The sequence below is a fragment of the Centropristis striata genome, chromosome 20 (genome assembly GCF_030273125.1).
Source record: "Centropristis striata isolate RG_2023a ecotype Rhode Island chromosome 20, C.striata_1.0, whole genome shotgun sequence".
Taxonomy (NCBI): domain Eukaryota; kingdom Metazoa; phylum Chordata; class Actinopteri; order Perciformes; family Serranidae; genus Centropristis; species Centropristis striata.
This window is the reverse complement of record NC_081536.1, coordinates 28,120,408-28,137,154: the sequence shown is the minus strand read 5'-3', so window position 1 is coordinate 28,137,154 and position 16,747 is coordinate 28,120,408. Positions and strand designations below refer to the sequence as shown.

General features: G+C 38.0%; 1 protein-coding gene across 1 annotated transcript in view; it reads left to right on the top strand.

Moving 5' to 3' along the window:
- Nucleotides 1-16,747, top strand: part of epas1b (endothelial PAS domain protein 1b) — a 66,425-nt gene that overhangs the window by 32,376 nt on the left and 17,302 nt on the right. Inside the window, exons 2-6 of the mRNA XM_059359325.1 lie at nucleotides 766-956; nucleotides 5,478-5,665; nucleotides 7,841-7,928; nucleotides 10,748-10,866; nucleotides 10,969-11,171. Coding sequence (XP_059215308.1) covers nucleotides 766-956; nucleotides 5,478-5,665; nucleotides 7,841-7,928; nucleotides 10,748-10,866; nucleotides 10,969-11,171 — 789 coding nt within the window. The remainder of the gene's footprint in view (nucleotides 1-765; nucleotides 957-5,477; nucleotides 5,666-7,840; nucleotides 7,929-10,747; nucleotides 10,867-10,968; nucleotides 11,172-16,747) is intronic.

Below are 16,747 nucleotides of genomic sequence, written 5' to 3'. Positions count from 1 at the left end.
ATAAACTTTGACTTGACTTTGACTTGACTAAAACAAACTGAATTTGAAAACAAAAAATCACAACAAAATTAAAACTAAAACTGATGAAAAATCCAAACTATTATAACCTTCAAAACTTTGTATACTGGGAATTTATCCCAAGGATTTTAAACACACAAAGAAACAGACTAAAGTGTTGGACTTTGGACTTTTGCATGCCAGGAGAGCTATTGCCTTGAATTGGAAGAGCATGGAGGCTCCTTCTATAAAACAATGGAAAAAAAGAACTATCAGAGTGCATCGGATTGGAAAGACTGACTTACATTACCAAAGGAAAACTGAAGGAATTTGTACAATTGTGGGAACCATATCTGAACATTATAGCATCTGGAAAATAGGGTCATAAAATTTAAATTATCTTTATTATTATTATTATTATGTGTATATGTTTACATGTATGTATAAGTATGTATATGGTTGTGTTTATAAGAATATATGTATGTAAATGTTGTTTAGATATGCATACGTGTGCAATGCATACATGTGTATGTATGTGTGCGTGTATGTATACATAGGCCTATATAATTTCGTGCAAATCTACCTGGTGTGAATGGGTGTGTGTATGAAGGTTTGGGTTCTGCTCTGCATTCTTTATGTATGTTATTTACTTTTGTTTGTTTGAATTTTATTGTAAAACTTGAAAACTAATAAAAATATTGTTTAAAAAAAAACAAAAAACTATTATAACCTTGGTTTGACGTCCTCCTGTCTGTGTTCTGTGTGCAGGAGCAGCTCCGAGCGGCGTAAGGAGAAGTCTCGGGATGCGGCTCGCTGCAGACGCAGCAAAGAGACGGAGGTGTTCTACGAGCTGGCTCACCAGCTGCCGTTACCTCACAGCGTCAGCGCTCACCTGGACAAGGCCTCCATCATGAGGCTGGCGATCAGCTTCCTGCGAACGCGCAAGGTGCTCGCCACAGGTATGGACATGGTGCACACACACACACACAGTGGCGGTTCTAGACTAATTTTACTGTAAGCAGGGGCCAGTGTTTAATCAGAGGGGCACATTAAAAAACTAAGCAAAAGATTATATTTAGGCATTCAAAACCTTTATTTTAGCTCATTTAAAAATCTCATTTAAGTATATTTGGAAGATACAAATACACTGATTGAAACAATGAGACTTACCAATAATAATTATTTTTGCACAACAATTAAATTTCTCATTTTTGTGCACAATTACCTTTATTTTTATTTTGAAAGTGCAGTATAGTGAGAATGATCTTTTTTTAATATATACATATATACACAAGCTTTTATTGCACAATTAAACTATTATACAATGTACACATTCTGGGTTCCTTTTATGCACAATGAGATATTGTTTGAACAAAAAATAGGTTAAAATTGTTCCGTCGTTCATCATTATAAATTGATCATTTTATTATTAATTTGACACAGGGGCCACAGCAGGGGCCAAAGGCTTCTTCACAGGGGCAGTGGCCCCTGGAGGCCCCTGTGTAGAACCGCCACTGCACACACACACACACACGCATGCAAACTGCAGACTGGTGCATTTAAATTTCTTCCACAAAGTAAACAATGCATGAATGTGTTCGTGTGTTGGTATGTATGACTAATTGTCCAGTAAAGTGGGAAGGTATTTGTCAGAGCCTTTCTTTGCGGTCCTTCCTCCCGTCTTATTTAAAATTAGAAGCTGAGGAAGCTCGATAAAGAAACAGACCTATTGTTCTGGAATTCCTCCGCTGTCTCGACGGGAGATCAGAGAGCCTCCACATTAAACAACCATGGCAGCTTGTATAAAATAGTTTTATACAACACGATTTAACCTCCTCACGCTTCGTTAACAGTCAGATTGGTCCTTTATTTTTATCAGCTCATAATGAGACATTCGCTGTATAATTACATGATGTGCAGCATCTGTGGTGTTTAATTTCATACATCCTTTTGTTTGTCCATGTTTTTGTTATGAAAGCGTATCTGATACTGATCTGTAATTTAAAACAGGTGTTTGAGACATTGAGCAATAAAAAACAAAACATGAACAAGCGATTGTAATGACAAGCTGCCAGGGTAACAGGAAAGTGTTTTGATTAATATGGGAGCTTAAGCTTATCTGTAAATCTTTACATGGCCCACTGACATTTTATCCTACTATTATTCTCCTCTTATGTAACTTCTGATAGCCAATTTATTGTCTTTTTATAAACTACTCTGAATGGTTTGCCAGTACAACACTTCAAACAACTGTAGCCACTGCTTCCTATTTCTCTTGATTTATAAACTGTCATCAATCAGAAAAACATAATAATGATCATCAACTTAATTTGTGTGTCACCTTATATAAAAGAGATGCAACAAAGTGCTTTATGATTAAAAAAAAAATGCAGGAAATTACACAAAATGAATGGACCGAATAAACATAGATAGAATTAATAAATAAATTACTCTAATTAATTTACAAAGCACTTTTTTTTTTGCAGAAATTGCAGCTTAAAGGTTAAAAATGATTGAATAAAAGTTTAACGTATGAAAAAATAGCTAAGAAGTTATTATTTTAAGTTGTTGCTTAGGAGAATTAATTGCATTGTAACATTTATATTGATATTTTGATATCTGCTGTACAGATTTTGTGATCATACTAAAAAAGGAATTTTATGTGTTTTGCAACAGTTTTTCCCAAATACAAAGTTTAGTTTGTTGTAAAGGGTCAGCGCCCTCAGAACACAAACACAAATCATGTTTTCTTACTGATCCCCAGTGGTATCTAGTTATGCATATAGTTTCAGTTTCATGTTCCGAGATTTTGTGATATCTGCCATTGTGTGAGGGTGGCAGCTGAAGACACACATTTAACAAAAAAACTTTCAGGGAATCTCCTTTACTCTGAGTTATCTTCAAACATCGTTGTGAGCAGTTTTTTTTATTATTATGTGCATGAACTAAAAAAAAGATGAAAATTCCTAGTAATCTTCAACCTACAGTCATTCTCTCACAAGGAGGAGGGATGGAGGTGGGGAAGACATATTTGTTAAGGAGAAGAGGAAGAGGTCAATTAGTGAAAGAGGAAAGAAGAAGGAATGACAGAGGGAGAAAGTGCTCATGGAAGACGGGAGAAGACGGGGAGAGGACAGGGGAGGATAGGAGGAGGACAAGGGGGAGGACTGGGACAGGACAGGGGGAAGACAGGGAGAGGACAGGGAGGACAGGAGAGGACTGAGAGAGGACAGGGAGGACAGGGAGAGGACAGGGGAGGACTGAGAGAGGACAGGGAGGACAGGAGAGGACTGAGAGAGGACAGGGAGGACAGGGAGAGGACTGAGAGAGGACTGAGAGAGGACATGGAGAGGACTGAGAGAGGACAGGGGAGGACTGAGAGAGGACTGAGAGAGGACAGGGAGAGGACTGAGAGAGGACTGAGAGAGGACTGAGAGAGGACAGGGAGAGGACTGAGAGAGGACAGGGAGAGGACTGAGAGAGGACAGGGAGAGGACTGAGAGAGGACAGGGAGAGGACTGAGAGAGGACTGAGAGAGGACAGGGAGAGGACTGAGAGAGGACAGAGAGAGGACTGAGAGAGGACAGGGGAGGACTGAGAGAGGACTGAGGGAGGACATGGAGAGGACTGAGAGAGGACATGGAGAGGACTGAGAGAGGACAGGGAGGACATGGAGATGCAGCAGCAGATAGAGTGCTATCAGGCTGGTCTGATTGCTGTGTGATGGAAGGAGAGATTGCAGAGGAAACACAGAGCTCTGCCCATCGTTCAGCTGATGCTGGCATTACCCCTGCTAGCCATAACACCCGGCCGCCTTGGCGCCTAACATGCACACACACACACACACACACACACACACACACACACACACACACACAAATGCTGTACACCAACAGCACATCTGCAAGCCCTGAGGTCTATTATTTATTTTTTTATGATATATTTACCTGATAAGTTTGACTCAACTTGGATCAAAAATATTATGAAACATCTGTTTGCAATCATATTATATATTATATAATTGTTTGCCATATAAGTAAATGGTAAGAATATTATATTTGTGGTGTTGCCAAACAGTTTGAACCCTCTGAACCCAACAAATTGTTTCAGGGCGGGTTTTTTTTTTGCTCTTTTTACTCTCTGTGTCACGTGACCCTTCGTCTCAGCAGAATCAATCATGGCTTCACAGTGTTGCTGAGGAGCAGATTTTAATGTTTTTAACACGATCTGGTTATTCCAAGCAGTTTATTTTTTGGACACGATTTAAATGACACATGTAGAATAAAGTGATTCTAACAGAAATATCACAATTTTAAGCTTTGTTTCGGTTACCTGACACATTCATCTTTTCTGTGGAAAGTTCAAACTGAAAATGCCTGTTTTCACAGGTTCTTTCTACGTATTTTTCAACAAGCTTTTCAATCCCAACAGTGAGTTCGGAGTTTCCCAAGGAGGCTTTCAGGTTCTGAATGCAGTAGTTTTTCTTGTAGTGGAGTATTTTTAGCAGGCCCAGTTGTAGACACCAGAGAGGAAATGGAAGGCAAAGGCAAATCAAAATCCCACAATGAATCAGTGAGTCTGAAATGTCCCCAATGGCCTGGCCTGTCACTTCATTCTGTCCAGCACAACAGAACAAATGTCAAAAAGCGGAGAGGAAGTCATTATCTCAGCAGCAGCTGTCTCTATCAGAAGCTCTTTTCTGCACACTTTTATTTTGAAACAAGGGCAGTTACGCAACCAAAGAACAACAGAGAGAAAGGAAAGCGCAACTCAGTCCAAATGACTGGTAATCACAGCTAAGTATTTAGGCCAAAGGTGCCTCTGGTCTTTGGACTGGGTCCTGAGAGCCTCTGCAGCTCCCAGGGGCCTATGAGAAAGCCCGAGGCTCCCCCGGGGGTTCTTGGTATCTGGGCCCAGCTCCAAACTCGAGCCCCAGGCCTCGCTGGGAGCCTTGAGAACCGGCCTCTCTTATCTCAGGGAAGCACACTGGAGGAACTGCAAGCTCCTCCACCCCCATCAGCTACTGGGCTTTGTTCAGCATGAAGCCCCCGTACACACACACACACACACACACACACACCCACACACACTCTATCTTGAGTGGTGTCCAGTTTATAATCATTTGCTCTGCACTGACACATTATAGAAACACTGGAGTCACTGTGTATAAATATTTGGGTACTGCACTTGTACATATTTGAGTATAATTGCATAATGTGCAAGTTATGTTCTAAAAATGCACGACTATTATGCATGTAGTTTTGGGTGTAATTTGTCAGTGTCGGGGATCGGGAGTGGTCTGAGATACAGGAAGAAGCTGCACTGGTTTGTTTTGGCCCCGAGCCAAAGCTTCAAGAAAGAAAAACAAGCCTGATGTGTGCACAGAGACACACACACCAACACACACATTAATTATCAGCATGCAATGATAGAAACAGTTTACGAGTGTAACTCATTTTGTGTTGTGTCTGTCCCTGCAGGGAGCAGCAGCAGCAGCAGCAGCAGCAGCAGCAGCAGCAGCAGCAGCAGCAGTGTTGACAGTGATGAGGACGGACAGATGGACAGTCTTTACCTGAAGTCTCTGGAGGGCTTTATCACCGTGGTAACGTCCGACGGCGACATGATATTCCTGTCTGAGAACATCAACAAATTCATGGGGCTCACGCAGGTACATAACCGCCGAGGAACACACGGATTAGAACAAAACAGACACGGGCAGAGTGCAGACGGTGAACATGAGTCACTTTTACTGCCCACTCTGCCAGAGACAGTGCAATTTGTTTTTGGCACAACATGTAAAAAACACTCAGCCAGACATAACATAGTAATAATCATAAATGATAAGCCAAATCAATCAAAGAAAGACATGCAGTTTTCAGACAAGGTGTTCCAGTCCAACAAAATTGTGGATGGCTACTCTCCATGCATTTAGGAAAAGGAATATATATGAAAACATGGTAAAAAAAAAAAATGTAAAATAGAACATTTAAATGAATGATATGCATGAAAAATACAAGCAGTAAAAAGTCAAACAACAGCAAAAACAGCTTAAAAATAGATTATATATGTATATTTGCAGGTAATTTACAGGGAGGATGTATGTGAAAGTTTAATATATAGCTTTTATTTACAGTTTTGTGCAAATTGCAGGGAAGCTCTAGGAAAGAAGCTGTTCCTCTGTGGGTGTGGGACGTGACTGTACCTGAACCGTTTGCTGGACAGCAATGGCTCAAACGGGGAGGACACTGCACTATATCTATCTATATTGAAGAAAATACATTTTTGATTCAGTCTTTTTGGAGCCTGCACTTCAGACAACAAGGCCCTAAAGTGTCTGGTACCAACTGTGTTTAAATTTTGGCAAAAGATATATTCATATTGATCCAAAATCTAATCCTTTTAAAACAAACAAACACACTCAAACTCTAAGCCCAAAGTTCAACATTTGATTTCTGTAGTTGTTTTGCTTCTGATGTTTTATCAGAAAATTTTTATTTATTAACTGAATTGGTTAGATTCAATTTGATCATGTCATAAACAACACGCAAATACAGCAAAAACAGCAACAAAGAGAAACACAAAAAGGAGAAAATCAAAACCAAAAAATTAATCTGAAATTGAACATGGACAAAAAATGAAACAAAGGAAGTCTTATGCATTAAATTGAGATAAAAACACCAATAATTAATTTTACTTATTGCTAGACTTATTGCTCAGACTTGAAAGTTATTGTAGATATAACTCATTGTGGATATATTGTCTGTTCTCTTTTTTTCCTTTAATAAAAAAAACTTGTTTTGCAATATAAAGTATTTTTATATACATCTTGTTATTTCAGTGAGGCAGACAGTCAGTGAGGGTAAGAGACATGGACGTGGACTGTCGGTCAGACACGTCTCTCGTTAAATACCTCTCATACCAGCAGAGTGTGTTTTTTTTACCCTCTGTCTGCAGCAGAGATAACGTTTTCTGTAAAACGTGGAGCAAGAGCTTTTTATTGTAGATTCTCTTCAGCATCTGTGGGGATGAGTTTCTCTTTGTTGGAAGCAAGGTTATTATAGAATAAATAACAAAAACTAGATTAAAAAAACATTTTCGTTAACTGAAATAAAAATAAAAACAAGAGTTTTTAAAAGAAACGATAACTAACTGAAACCGTATTGTGTGGTTATAAAACTAACTAAAACTATACTGAAAATGTCCTTAGTTTTCGTCTTTGTCAACTTTTTTCATACATAATCCAGTGTTTCTATTAGAAAGAGGATTCTGTTAGTGAACATACAGCACATGGTAAATGTGTTTACTGAGACTGGGATGTCTGCACTCCAACCAACATTCAAAACACCTGGAACTGTAAGAGTTAATAAACTTATTGGGGCAGAGATGGATAAACCAAAGGGAATAAAGGCAAAATTTATTATGACTTCTTTGAATCTCACACCCAACACATAGCCCATTACAAATAATAAATAAAACACTAAAACTAATAAAAACTAAACTAAAACTAAGCATTTTCAAAAAATAAAAACTAAACTAAAACTAGCAAACTCACTCTAAAAACGAACTAAAACTAACTGAATTTGAAAACGGAATTAAAACTAAAACTAATGAAAAATACAAAACTATTATAACCTTGGTTGGAAGGAAGCGACACACTTTCTGTATTCACACTCTCAACCCAGTTCTTCTCCCGTTTACCACAAACAAACTTCTGCTGCTGCTGCCAGAAATAAAAAAACACACACAGCATGTCTGAGCCTGTCTGAGGCAGAAAGACTGAGATATTTTCATGATATTATTTTTGTTCTTTTTACAATTTGATGAAGTTGTTTTTGTTTTTCAGGTGGACCTCACAGGTCACAGCATCTTTGACTTCACTCATCCATGTGACCACGAGGAGATCCGAGAAAACCTCAGCCTCAAGACATCTGGTCAGAACACTGTCTCATTCTTGTTTTTACCTCATTACAACAGCTTTCCACTAACTACGCTCACTGTCATTCTAACTGTATGACATGTATCATTCCCATTCCTCTCCATCATCAACAACTACTTGTTGAACTAAATGGGTCTTATTCTTTCTAGAAATTTAACTTCATTAAATCTGATGTATGCTTAAGTGTGGAAAATCCTCTGGGGAACAAATATAATTTTAGAAAAATACATTTTTATGATATTGTATGGTATGTTGTTTTTTGACAAAAGTTGTCAATTTTTAAAATGCCTAGAAATGTTAAAAATGGCTCTATTATAGTTTGTTGATACATGCTATGGCATCATTTATCCAGAAAAACACCATATTAACCCTTTAACTACCCCACCAAGAAAAGAGCAATTGAAAAATCATTTGTTTGCATTTCTTATTCCCTTGGGTCAATAATAAACACAATCAAAAACTTTTTTTTTCACAGACACCACGGTTTTCTAAATATTAGCCTCTACCAAATGGTTGAGATGGTCAAAGTACCAAAATTCCTACAAATACCAGAAACAGTAGAAAATCATATATAATGCCAATTTATAAAGAAATAAACAACCAAAAATGTTATTTCCTGGTTTGAGGCGAGACGAAGAGGCATACTATTTAAAGACACAGTGACATCTAGCAGATTTCTTTTTAGGAAAAAACATGGCTCAATCAGGTGGATTTCAGTTTAGCGCTCTTTTCATTGAGATATGGTTACTCAAAATGTGCTCTACCATATGGTTGAGCACGCAATTAATTAAAGGATGTACAAAATTAGAAAAAAAAAAATCCTAGTATAGTAACTATACTATGATTTTTTTCATGAAATTTTAATGAGGCAGGAGGCGAACCGGTGACCCTCCAGCTGTGAGGAAAGAGTGCTAACTAGTACACCACCGTGTAGTAAATTCAAATTAGAAATATAACTTTCAAAGTGGCTTTTATTCCAACATATATTCAGAATCGTGAGTTATCCACAGGTAGATTCGGGTCAGTCTGGTCAGCAGTTGTCTTCTCCCTCTTGACCAAAGTATTTAATGAACTCGGTGACATCCGAATCCTTTCAGCTTCTCATGGGAGGTGCTTCCAATTCTTGGCTCTCTGAAGCAGTAAATATCTGTAGTGCCTGGCCTATGTACAGCTTTGGGGCCCCCATATCATCATTCAGAGTCCCCAATCATTCAGCACCCCAGCTTGTGAGAAACAGAAGAGAATCCAAGGCAAAAAAAAAACCCAACAGCATACACAGTGTATAGTATAGTGTTATATAATGTTATCTATCTCATGAACAAGTGTCCAAAACAAATAGGAGTACAGAAGGTCAAAGATCGTATAGAGAGAGGAACCTAAAGAGAGATACAGTAGTGTGTGTGTGTGTGTGTGTGTGTGTGTGCGTGTGCAGAGGCGAGGAAAAGACCATGATAAGAGCTGAGAGCATGAGGACGAGAAGATGAGGACACAGGAGATGAACTGGGCATTATCTGTTGCAGATAGTGAACATGTTCATGTCAAGTCTGTAGTAGAAAGTCACACCAAGGTTATTGTAGTTAACGAAAACTTGAATTGAAAAAAACATTTTCGAAATAAAAAAACGAGTTTTAAAAAAAAAACTGAAACTGTAGCGTGGTTGCTAAACTAACTAAAACTAACTAAAATTATAGTGAAAATGTATTTTGTTTTCGTCTTTGTCAACTTTTTTCATATATAATCCAGTGTTTCTATTTCTCCACCGCTGAGTGTGTGAATTGCTGTTTTGTGACGATAGCGTAAACCGTTTAGTTATTATGGTAAAAGTGTAAAACTAAGCATTTTCAAAAACTAAAAACTAAGCTAAAACTAGCAAACTCACACTTAAAACTAATTAAAACTAACTGTATTTGAAAACAAAAATTAACAACAAAATTAAAACTAAAAAATAATAAAAAATCCCAAACTATTATAACCTTGAGTCACACACAAGATACAACGCAGGGGAAAATGAGTCAGAAGGTCCAGAAGTCTCACACACACACACACACACTAAGCTGTGGTTTATAACTGTTAACAGCAGTGACCACAAAACACACAAAGGGAACAACACTGTATATTTTATAGTCCCTCTCTCTTTACCGCACACTAGAGGTGTTTTTCTTTCTTTCTTTTATTGTAACTATGTAAAGATAAAGACACACTTCACCACTTTGCCGTGTGGCTGCAGCTCTGAGGCTGAACTTTGACCTTGTGATGTAACAGCTTGGCACGGTTTCATGTTCTCTGTGTGTGTATCTGTGTGTGTGTATTAGAGTGAGTGAGTGATTTGAAATGGAATATAATTAGAAATATAAAACTATAGCTACACTCAGCAATTATGTTACCCAGATTAAAAGTTAAAGTGGGTAGAATCTCCTGTTATTCTAAAATCAAATATTCAAAAAGAAGGGACAAAATCATTAACCCTTTCGCACCAACCATTTTTATGGAATTTTTGCATATTTGGCAGGCCCACATGCAAAAGCTTATGGTGCATTTTAGCTTTAAGTGTTCCAATTTTGATGGTTTCTGTAGAGCTATGGTAAATATTTAATTAAGTCTGCATCATTTTTGAAAAGACTGGAAAACAATTTAATTCATGAAACAGTTGTTTAAGACTTCATTTTTTCACAAATGTTTACACTGGTGTTCTTTCATTCACCGTCAAAATCAGCAAATCAAACTTTATGGCAACATGCAACACATTTTTCATCATTGTACTGCAGGAGTACTGTTGCTTTAATGTTTCCTCTCTGTTTATTATTTGTGTTTTAGGCAGCGGCTTCGCTAAAAAAGGCAAAGAGCTGAGTACTGAGCGGGATTTCTTTATGAGGATGAAGTGCACGGTGACCAACAGAGGACGCACCGTCAACCTCAAGTCAGCCAGCTGGAAGGTAAGAGAGCGCTGCTGCACATCTGCACATGACAAAGAAGAAACACGTTATACTTCTAGCAGAGGACAGAGCAGTAATGTGTCCTCCCGCTGCTCCCTCCAGGTGCTGCATTGCACCGGACACCTGAAGATGTACAACAGCTGTCCTCCCAGAGTGCTGTGCGGCTTCACGGAGCCTCCACTCACCTGCGCTGTCCTGATGTGCGAACCCATCGCACACCCATCCAACATTGACACGCCGCTGGACAGCAAGACCTTCCTGAGCAGACACAGCATGGACATGAAGTTCACCTACTGTGATGAGAGGTAGACAGGAACACACACACACACACACACACATTCTTGTACTTCTATCTTTGTGAGGGCCCTCATTGGAATAGTGAATTCCCTAGCAAGGTTATAATAGTTTTGAATTTTTCATTAGTTTTAGTTCTAATTGGGTTGTGAATTTTTGTTTTCAAATTCAGTTAGTTTTAATTAGTTTTTAGAGTGCGTTTGCTAGTTTTAGATTAGTATTTATTTTTTGAAATGCTTAAGTTTTAGTTTAGTTTTTTTTTAGTTTTTTATAATGGGGTATTTGTTGGGTGGGAGATAAAAAGAGGTCACATTAAATTTTGCCTTTATTTCCTTTGCCTTATCCATGACAAAGCCAAAGATGAAAAGTCTGAACTCTTAAAAAAGCCTTTAAAGACTTGAGGAACTGCCGAAATGTCCTCACTTTGCAAAAAGGTCCTCACTCTGTTGGTTAAAAATGTGTTCCGGTCCTCACTCCGCAACCTGTCGAGCTGCAGTGAGAATATGTGGGAAGTACAAGGACACACACACACACACACACACACACACACACACAGTAGGATGCACACAGGTGGACAGAAACAGAAATGGACTGCAGAATAAGGTAAATTAATGAGAAAATATACCCCCTCAATTAATGACATGATGATACTAAAAGCATGTTATACATTGTTTTTTTCTCATATGGATTAATCACCACATCCTAAAGCCTGAAAGCAGAAAAACAAATTCAAAAGTATACTTGTAAAATGACTTAACTGAAAAAGAATCACTGCATGTATTGAGTCTTTAAAAAACAGCACTAGAGTTCAATAGAACAGCATCTTGACATTGTGGAGAGCTGCCAGTTAAAACACAGTAAAGTACAGCACAAGTTTCTGACTGATTGCAGTGTGATGACTGAGTCGGTTGAACTTGGCAGGACGGTCAGTGGGAAATGTAAGCCAGAGATGAAATATTAATTCGTTTAATAAGATGCACTCACGTCATCGTCGAACCGTGCCAATTGTTCCCGTTCACAGATACACGTGAGGACAAGTCTGCAAACACATTCCAGTGTTTCAAAATTGTCACACAATGAATCGTTTAAGTGGTTAACTCTTTTTACACTTTATTCACTGTGGACTTGTATTTCACTGCACTTAAACAATCTATAAGTCCTGCAGCTCTATAGAATCAGCACATTCACGTCTTTGTGCAGAATAACACAGGTATAATTACATAAATCTGTTTCTGTAATTGGAATAAAATGGAATTTATAACACTATTCCAAGTGCCAAGTGTCACAAATGTTGTAAAAACAGTTCCACATATTGTCCATATTGAAGTATTGTCATGTTTCCAGCCTCTCCTGTCCTCTCCTCTCAGCTCTGTGTAAACAGATTTTCGCTAAATATTTATCACGTGACCGTTCGTCTAAGCAGAATCAATCATGGCTTCACAGTGTCGCTGAGGAGCAATATTTAATGTTTTTAACAGGATCTTGTTAGTGCAAACGCTTAATTTTGGACACGTTTTAAATGACACATGTAGAATAAAGTGATTCTGACAGAAATATCAATATTTAAAGCTAAGTTTTGGTCACTTTTTATGACGGAAACTATCGCAACTTATGATCCGTTCAAGAACTGTTGGAAAGTTCAGAATCTGAAGTTAATGTCCGTTTTTACAGTTTCGTTCTAGAATAAACAGTGTATTTTTGGCGGTCTTTTAAAGAAAACACACGATTCAATCCCACCGGCAGGATGATCTGACGTCACATCAGATGTTGCATGTAAAACGATTCGTCCCTCAGGAGCAAATTACAAGCATGGCGAGCATCTTGAAACCAAATAACCGATTATTTGCACCCAAATATTTCTGTCCCACTGGCACGAGGAGGTGATGACGAACACACACACACACACACACTCACACACACTCTGGTTCTGGTTACACAAGCACATGCTCGCAGACCTGTAATCTTATCAAGTTGCTCATTCAGGACAAAGGTTTCTTTTGCAGAAAAGTGAGTGTGCGGTTGTGTGTTGCGTTCACACGTCTGTGCTTGACTGCTCTACAAACAAGGACCCATTTTCCTTCTCGCCTTATTGGTGCAATTTGATAGCTGCCCAAATCTTCTCTCCAATTACGCAAATGAGTTTATTGTAGGTGGGTCGCCCTCCTGGCTCAGCGGGGACTTAGACTCATTAGGGAAGGGACAGAAGGTTTCTTCAGCTCATGCAAAGTGGTGGCAACGAGAAAATCCAACCCCTTCACTTCTCCTGGCTCGTTTCAGGCACTCAGTTTATTTACTGTATGAGATGTTACTGCAAACACTACTCCATCTGGTTTTAGACTTTTATGGCATCTTGTGAACAGGATGTAAAGAATTCAGCGAATAAGCTCAATCACATAATACATAATTTATTATCTGATGAAAGACGAGGACCTATGGCCTAGGACTCAATCGCCTTCCACCGTTACGCTGACGACACTCAAATTTATTTCCCACTAATGCCTAATGACTATAGCCCTGTTGAAACTCTCTGTCATTGTATTGATGAAGTAGATAAATGGATGTTCCAGAATTTTTGACAGCTCAACAAAAACAAAACTGAGGTTTTAGTTTTTGGAAAGAAGGAGGAAAGGCAAAATATTTCCGCCTTGCTTGTAAGGAAAGGCTTAATAGCAAAAGATGTGATAAAAAAATCTGGGTATCTAAATTTTAGCAGTCACATTAAATCAGTCACAAAATCAGCATACTTGCATCTTAAAAATATTAACAAACTTAGAGGATACATGTCAAAAGAGGATCTGGAAAAAATCATACATGCTTTCGTCACTAGTAGGATTGATTATTGCAATGTGCTTTTCACAAGACTTCCCAAAAAAAGTTTGAAACCACTTCAAATGATGCAGAACAGAACCAGAGTCCTCACTAAAACAAAAAGGAGAGATCACATCACCCCGATCTTAAAGTCCCTGCACTGGCTCCCAATCAGCTACAGAATTGATATTTCAAGCATTTCTGCTTGTTTTTAAGTCTCTGAAGGGAGTAGGGCCAAACTACTTAAATGACATGTTTAAACAGTATTCCCAACAAGATCCCTTAGATCACAACATAAACAACTGCTACTGAAACCGAGCGTCAGAACTTAGCAAGGTGAAGCAGCTTTTAGCCATTATGGCTCCATCTCTGGAACCAGCTTCCAGACCATCAAAAACACCCCAACTATCGCCGTTTTCAAAACAAAAGTTAAGACCAAACTCTTTTTGGATGCTTTCTGTAGTTATTACACATTGTTTTTATGTTTTATGTCTTTTGTTATTTTCTCATTTACTTTTAAACTGCCTCTTCCTCGATGTTGGTGTTCCATGCATATATATATATATATATATATATATATATATATATATATATTACTTTTTACTTTTATTATTGCTAAAATTGTGTATGGTTCCATATTTTTATTTTTATTTTTTTCATTGTTTTTGTGTGAAGCACATTGAATTGCTAGATGTATGAAATGCGATATACAAATAAATATGACTTGACTTGACTTGAGGACCTGATGGGTGGCACAGATTTGCCAAAAACAACAACAAAATGCTGTTGAACATAACTTAATGAACATTAGCTTCATTTAATTAAATCAAATATTTTGAAAGTCTTCAAATTTTTCGTCAAAGACAGAAAACCCCACGGGTATTTCATTTGCATGAAGTTGAGTCTCCCTTCCAATAACCCTCAATTTTTTAAATTTGAACAGATGTTTGTTGTATCGGTGCTGTTGTGAGGCGTGCGTGTAATAGCTTTATGACAATGATGAAGGGCCAAGTAATAATAATAACAACATGGAAGCTATGATACAACTTTGAGGAGTGAATGTTCTGTCTTTAAAGTGGATTCTTTGGCTGCACACTCAAGTGACTGTACAAAGTGTATTGGGAGAAAAATAATGGATGGAAGAAAACAGAAGGGGCTGAAAAAAAAGAGTGTTTGTGCAGTGTGGAGGTGGAAAGGGTCACATGACGGGGTCTGAAGCCAGCAATCATCATCATAATCATTATTATAATTATAATTTCATGCTATTTAAGTTGCAACTACTCATGGACATGATTTCTTTTGTGTTGCGCTCCAACTCTCCCCTCCTCTCCCCACTTCCTTTCCTTCTCATCTTCCATTTTCCCATCCATTTTTATTTGCTCTTCACTTCTTCCTTAGCGTCTCCTTCTTTCTGCCTTTTTGTTCGTCTAATTTTGTCCAATTTCCTTTAAAGGTGTAGCTCTGCTCTCCTCCCTCTCCCTCTCTCCACTCTGAGTCCTGCATCTGTCAGTGTTAAATAATCTGACACTCTCACACATTCATAGATTAATTTACGATTTATCTTCACTATTCACAAAAAAATTCAGGATTTCTTTCTGGGAACATGCAATTGGCAATGCATGATAGAGAATGGAGAGAACTGGAAACATTGTAGCCATTCATATTTGTCAGAAAGGCTGCCAGAGCTACAGTACAGTTAGATGTTTTTTTATAAATATGGTTATTACATTTTAATCTCTCAGCAGAATTAATCATGGTCAATGTTTTTAACAGGATCTTAGTGCAAATGCTTAATTTTGGACACGTTTTAAATGACACATGTAGAATAAAGCGATTCTGACAGAAACATATTAGAGTATTGTCATGTTTCCAGCCTCTCCTGTCCTCTCCTCTCAGCTCTGTGTAAACAGATTTTCGCTAAATATTTATCACCTGACCGTTCGTCTCAGCACAATCAATCATGGCTTCACAGTGTCGCTGAGGAGCAGACTTTAATGTTTTTAACAGGATCTTGTTAGTGCAAACGCTTAATTTTTGACACGTTTTAAATGACACATGTAGAATAAAGTGATTCTGACGATTCTGAAGTTCAAAATCTGACGTTAATGTCTGTTTTTACAGTTTTGTTCTAGAATAAACAGTGCATTTTTTACACATCTGACATATTCATAGATTAATTTACGATTTATCTTCACTATTCACAAAAAAAATGAACAGAAAGGCTGCCAGAGCTACAGGACAGTTAATACAGACAGATAATAAATATGGTTATTACGTTTTAATCTATCTGTTACTTGATTTACAGTTTGAGTAAAAAGGTTGATAAACAGAGACATTTAGATTTCAAGCAAACCCTAGATCATGCATAGTTCACAAACAGCTTACTTATTTAAGATTTCATGCTGCCAGACTGAAAGACTTTGGTGGCTGGAGGAGTCAAATGAAATCACATTCCAGCCTGTTTAATTTAAACTAAGCTTGATGAACCAGTCTGCACTCTTTATCCCAGTTTTACCCCCTCTGGTCTCCTATAAAACCATGTGTCCAGGGGTCATTTCCTGTTGTTGGTTTGGATTATGTTCTCACAGCACAGTTTGTTGGGAAAAGACTCTCCTTTGAGAGTGAATAAAGTATGTTTGGTGTCATCACAGCCTTAAACTAAGTCAGTATTTATCTTCTGCACTCAACAGAGTGAATGTATCTTAATGCACCTGCAATGCTTCCCGTTTGGTAATCAGATTACTGTAATCCTGTAATTTACCCCCAATAACCTGTATTA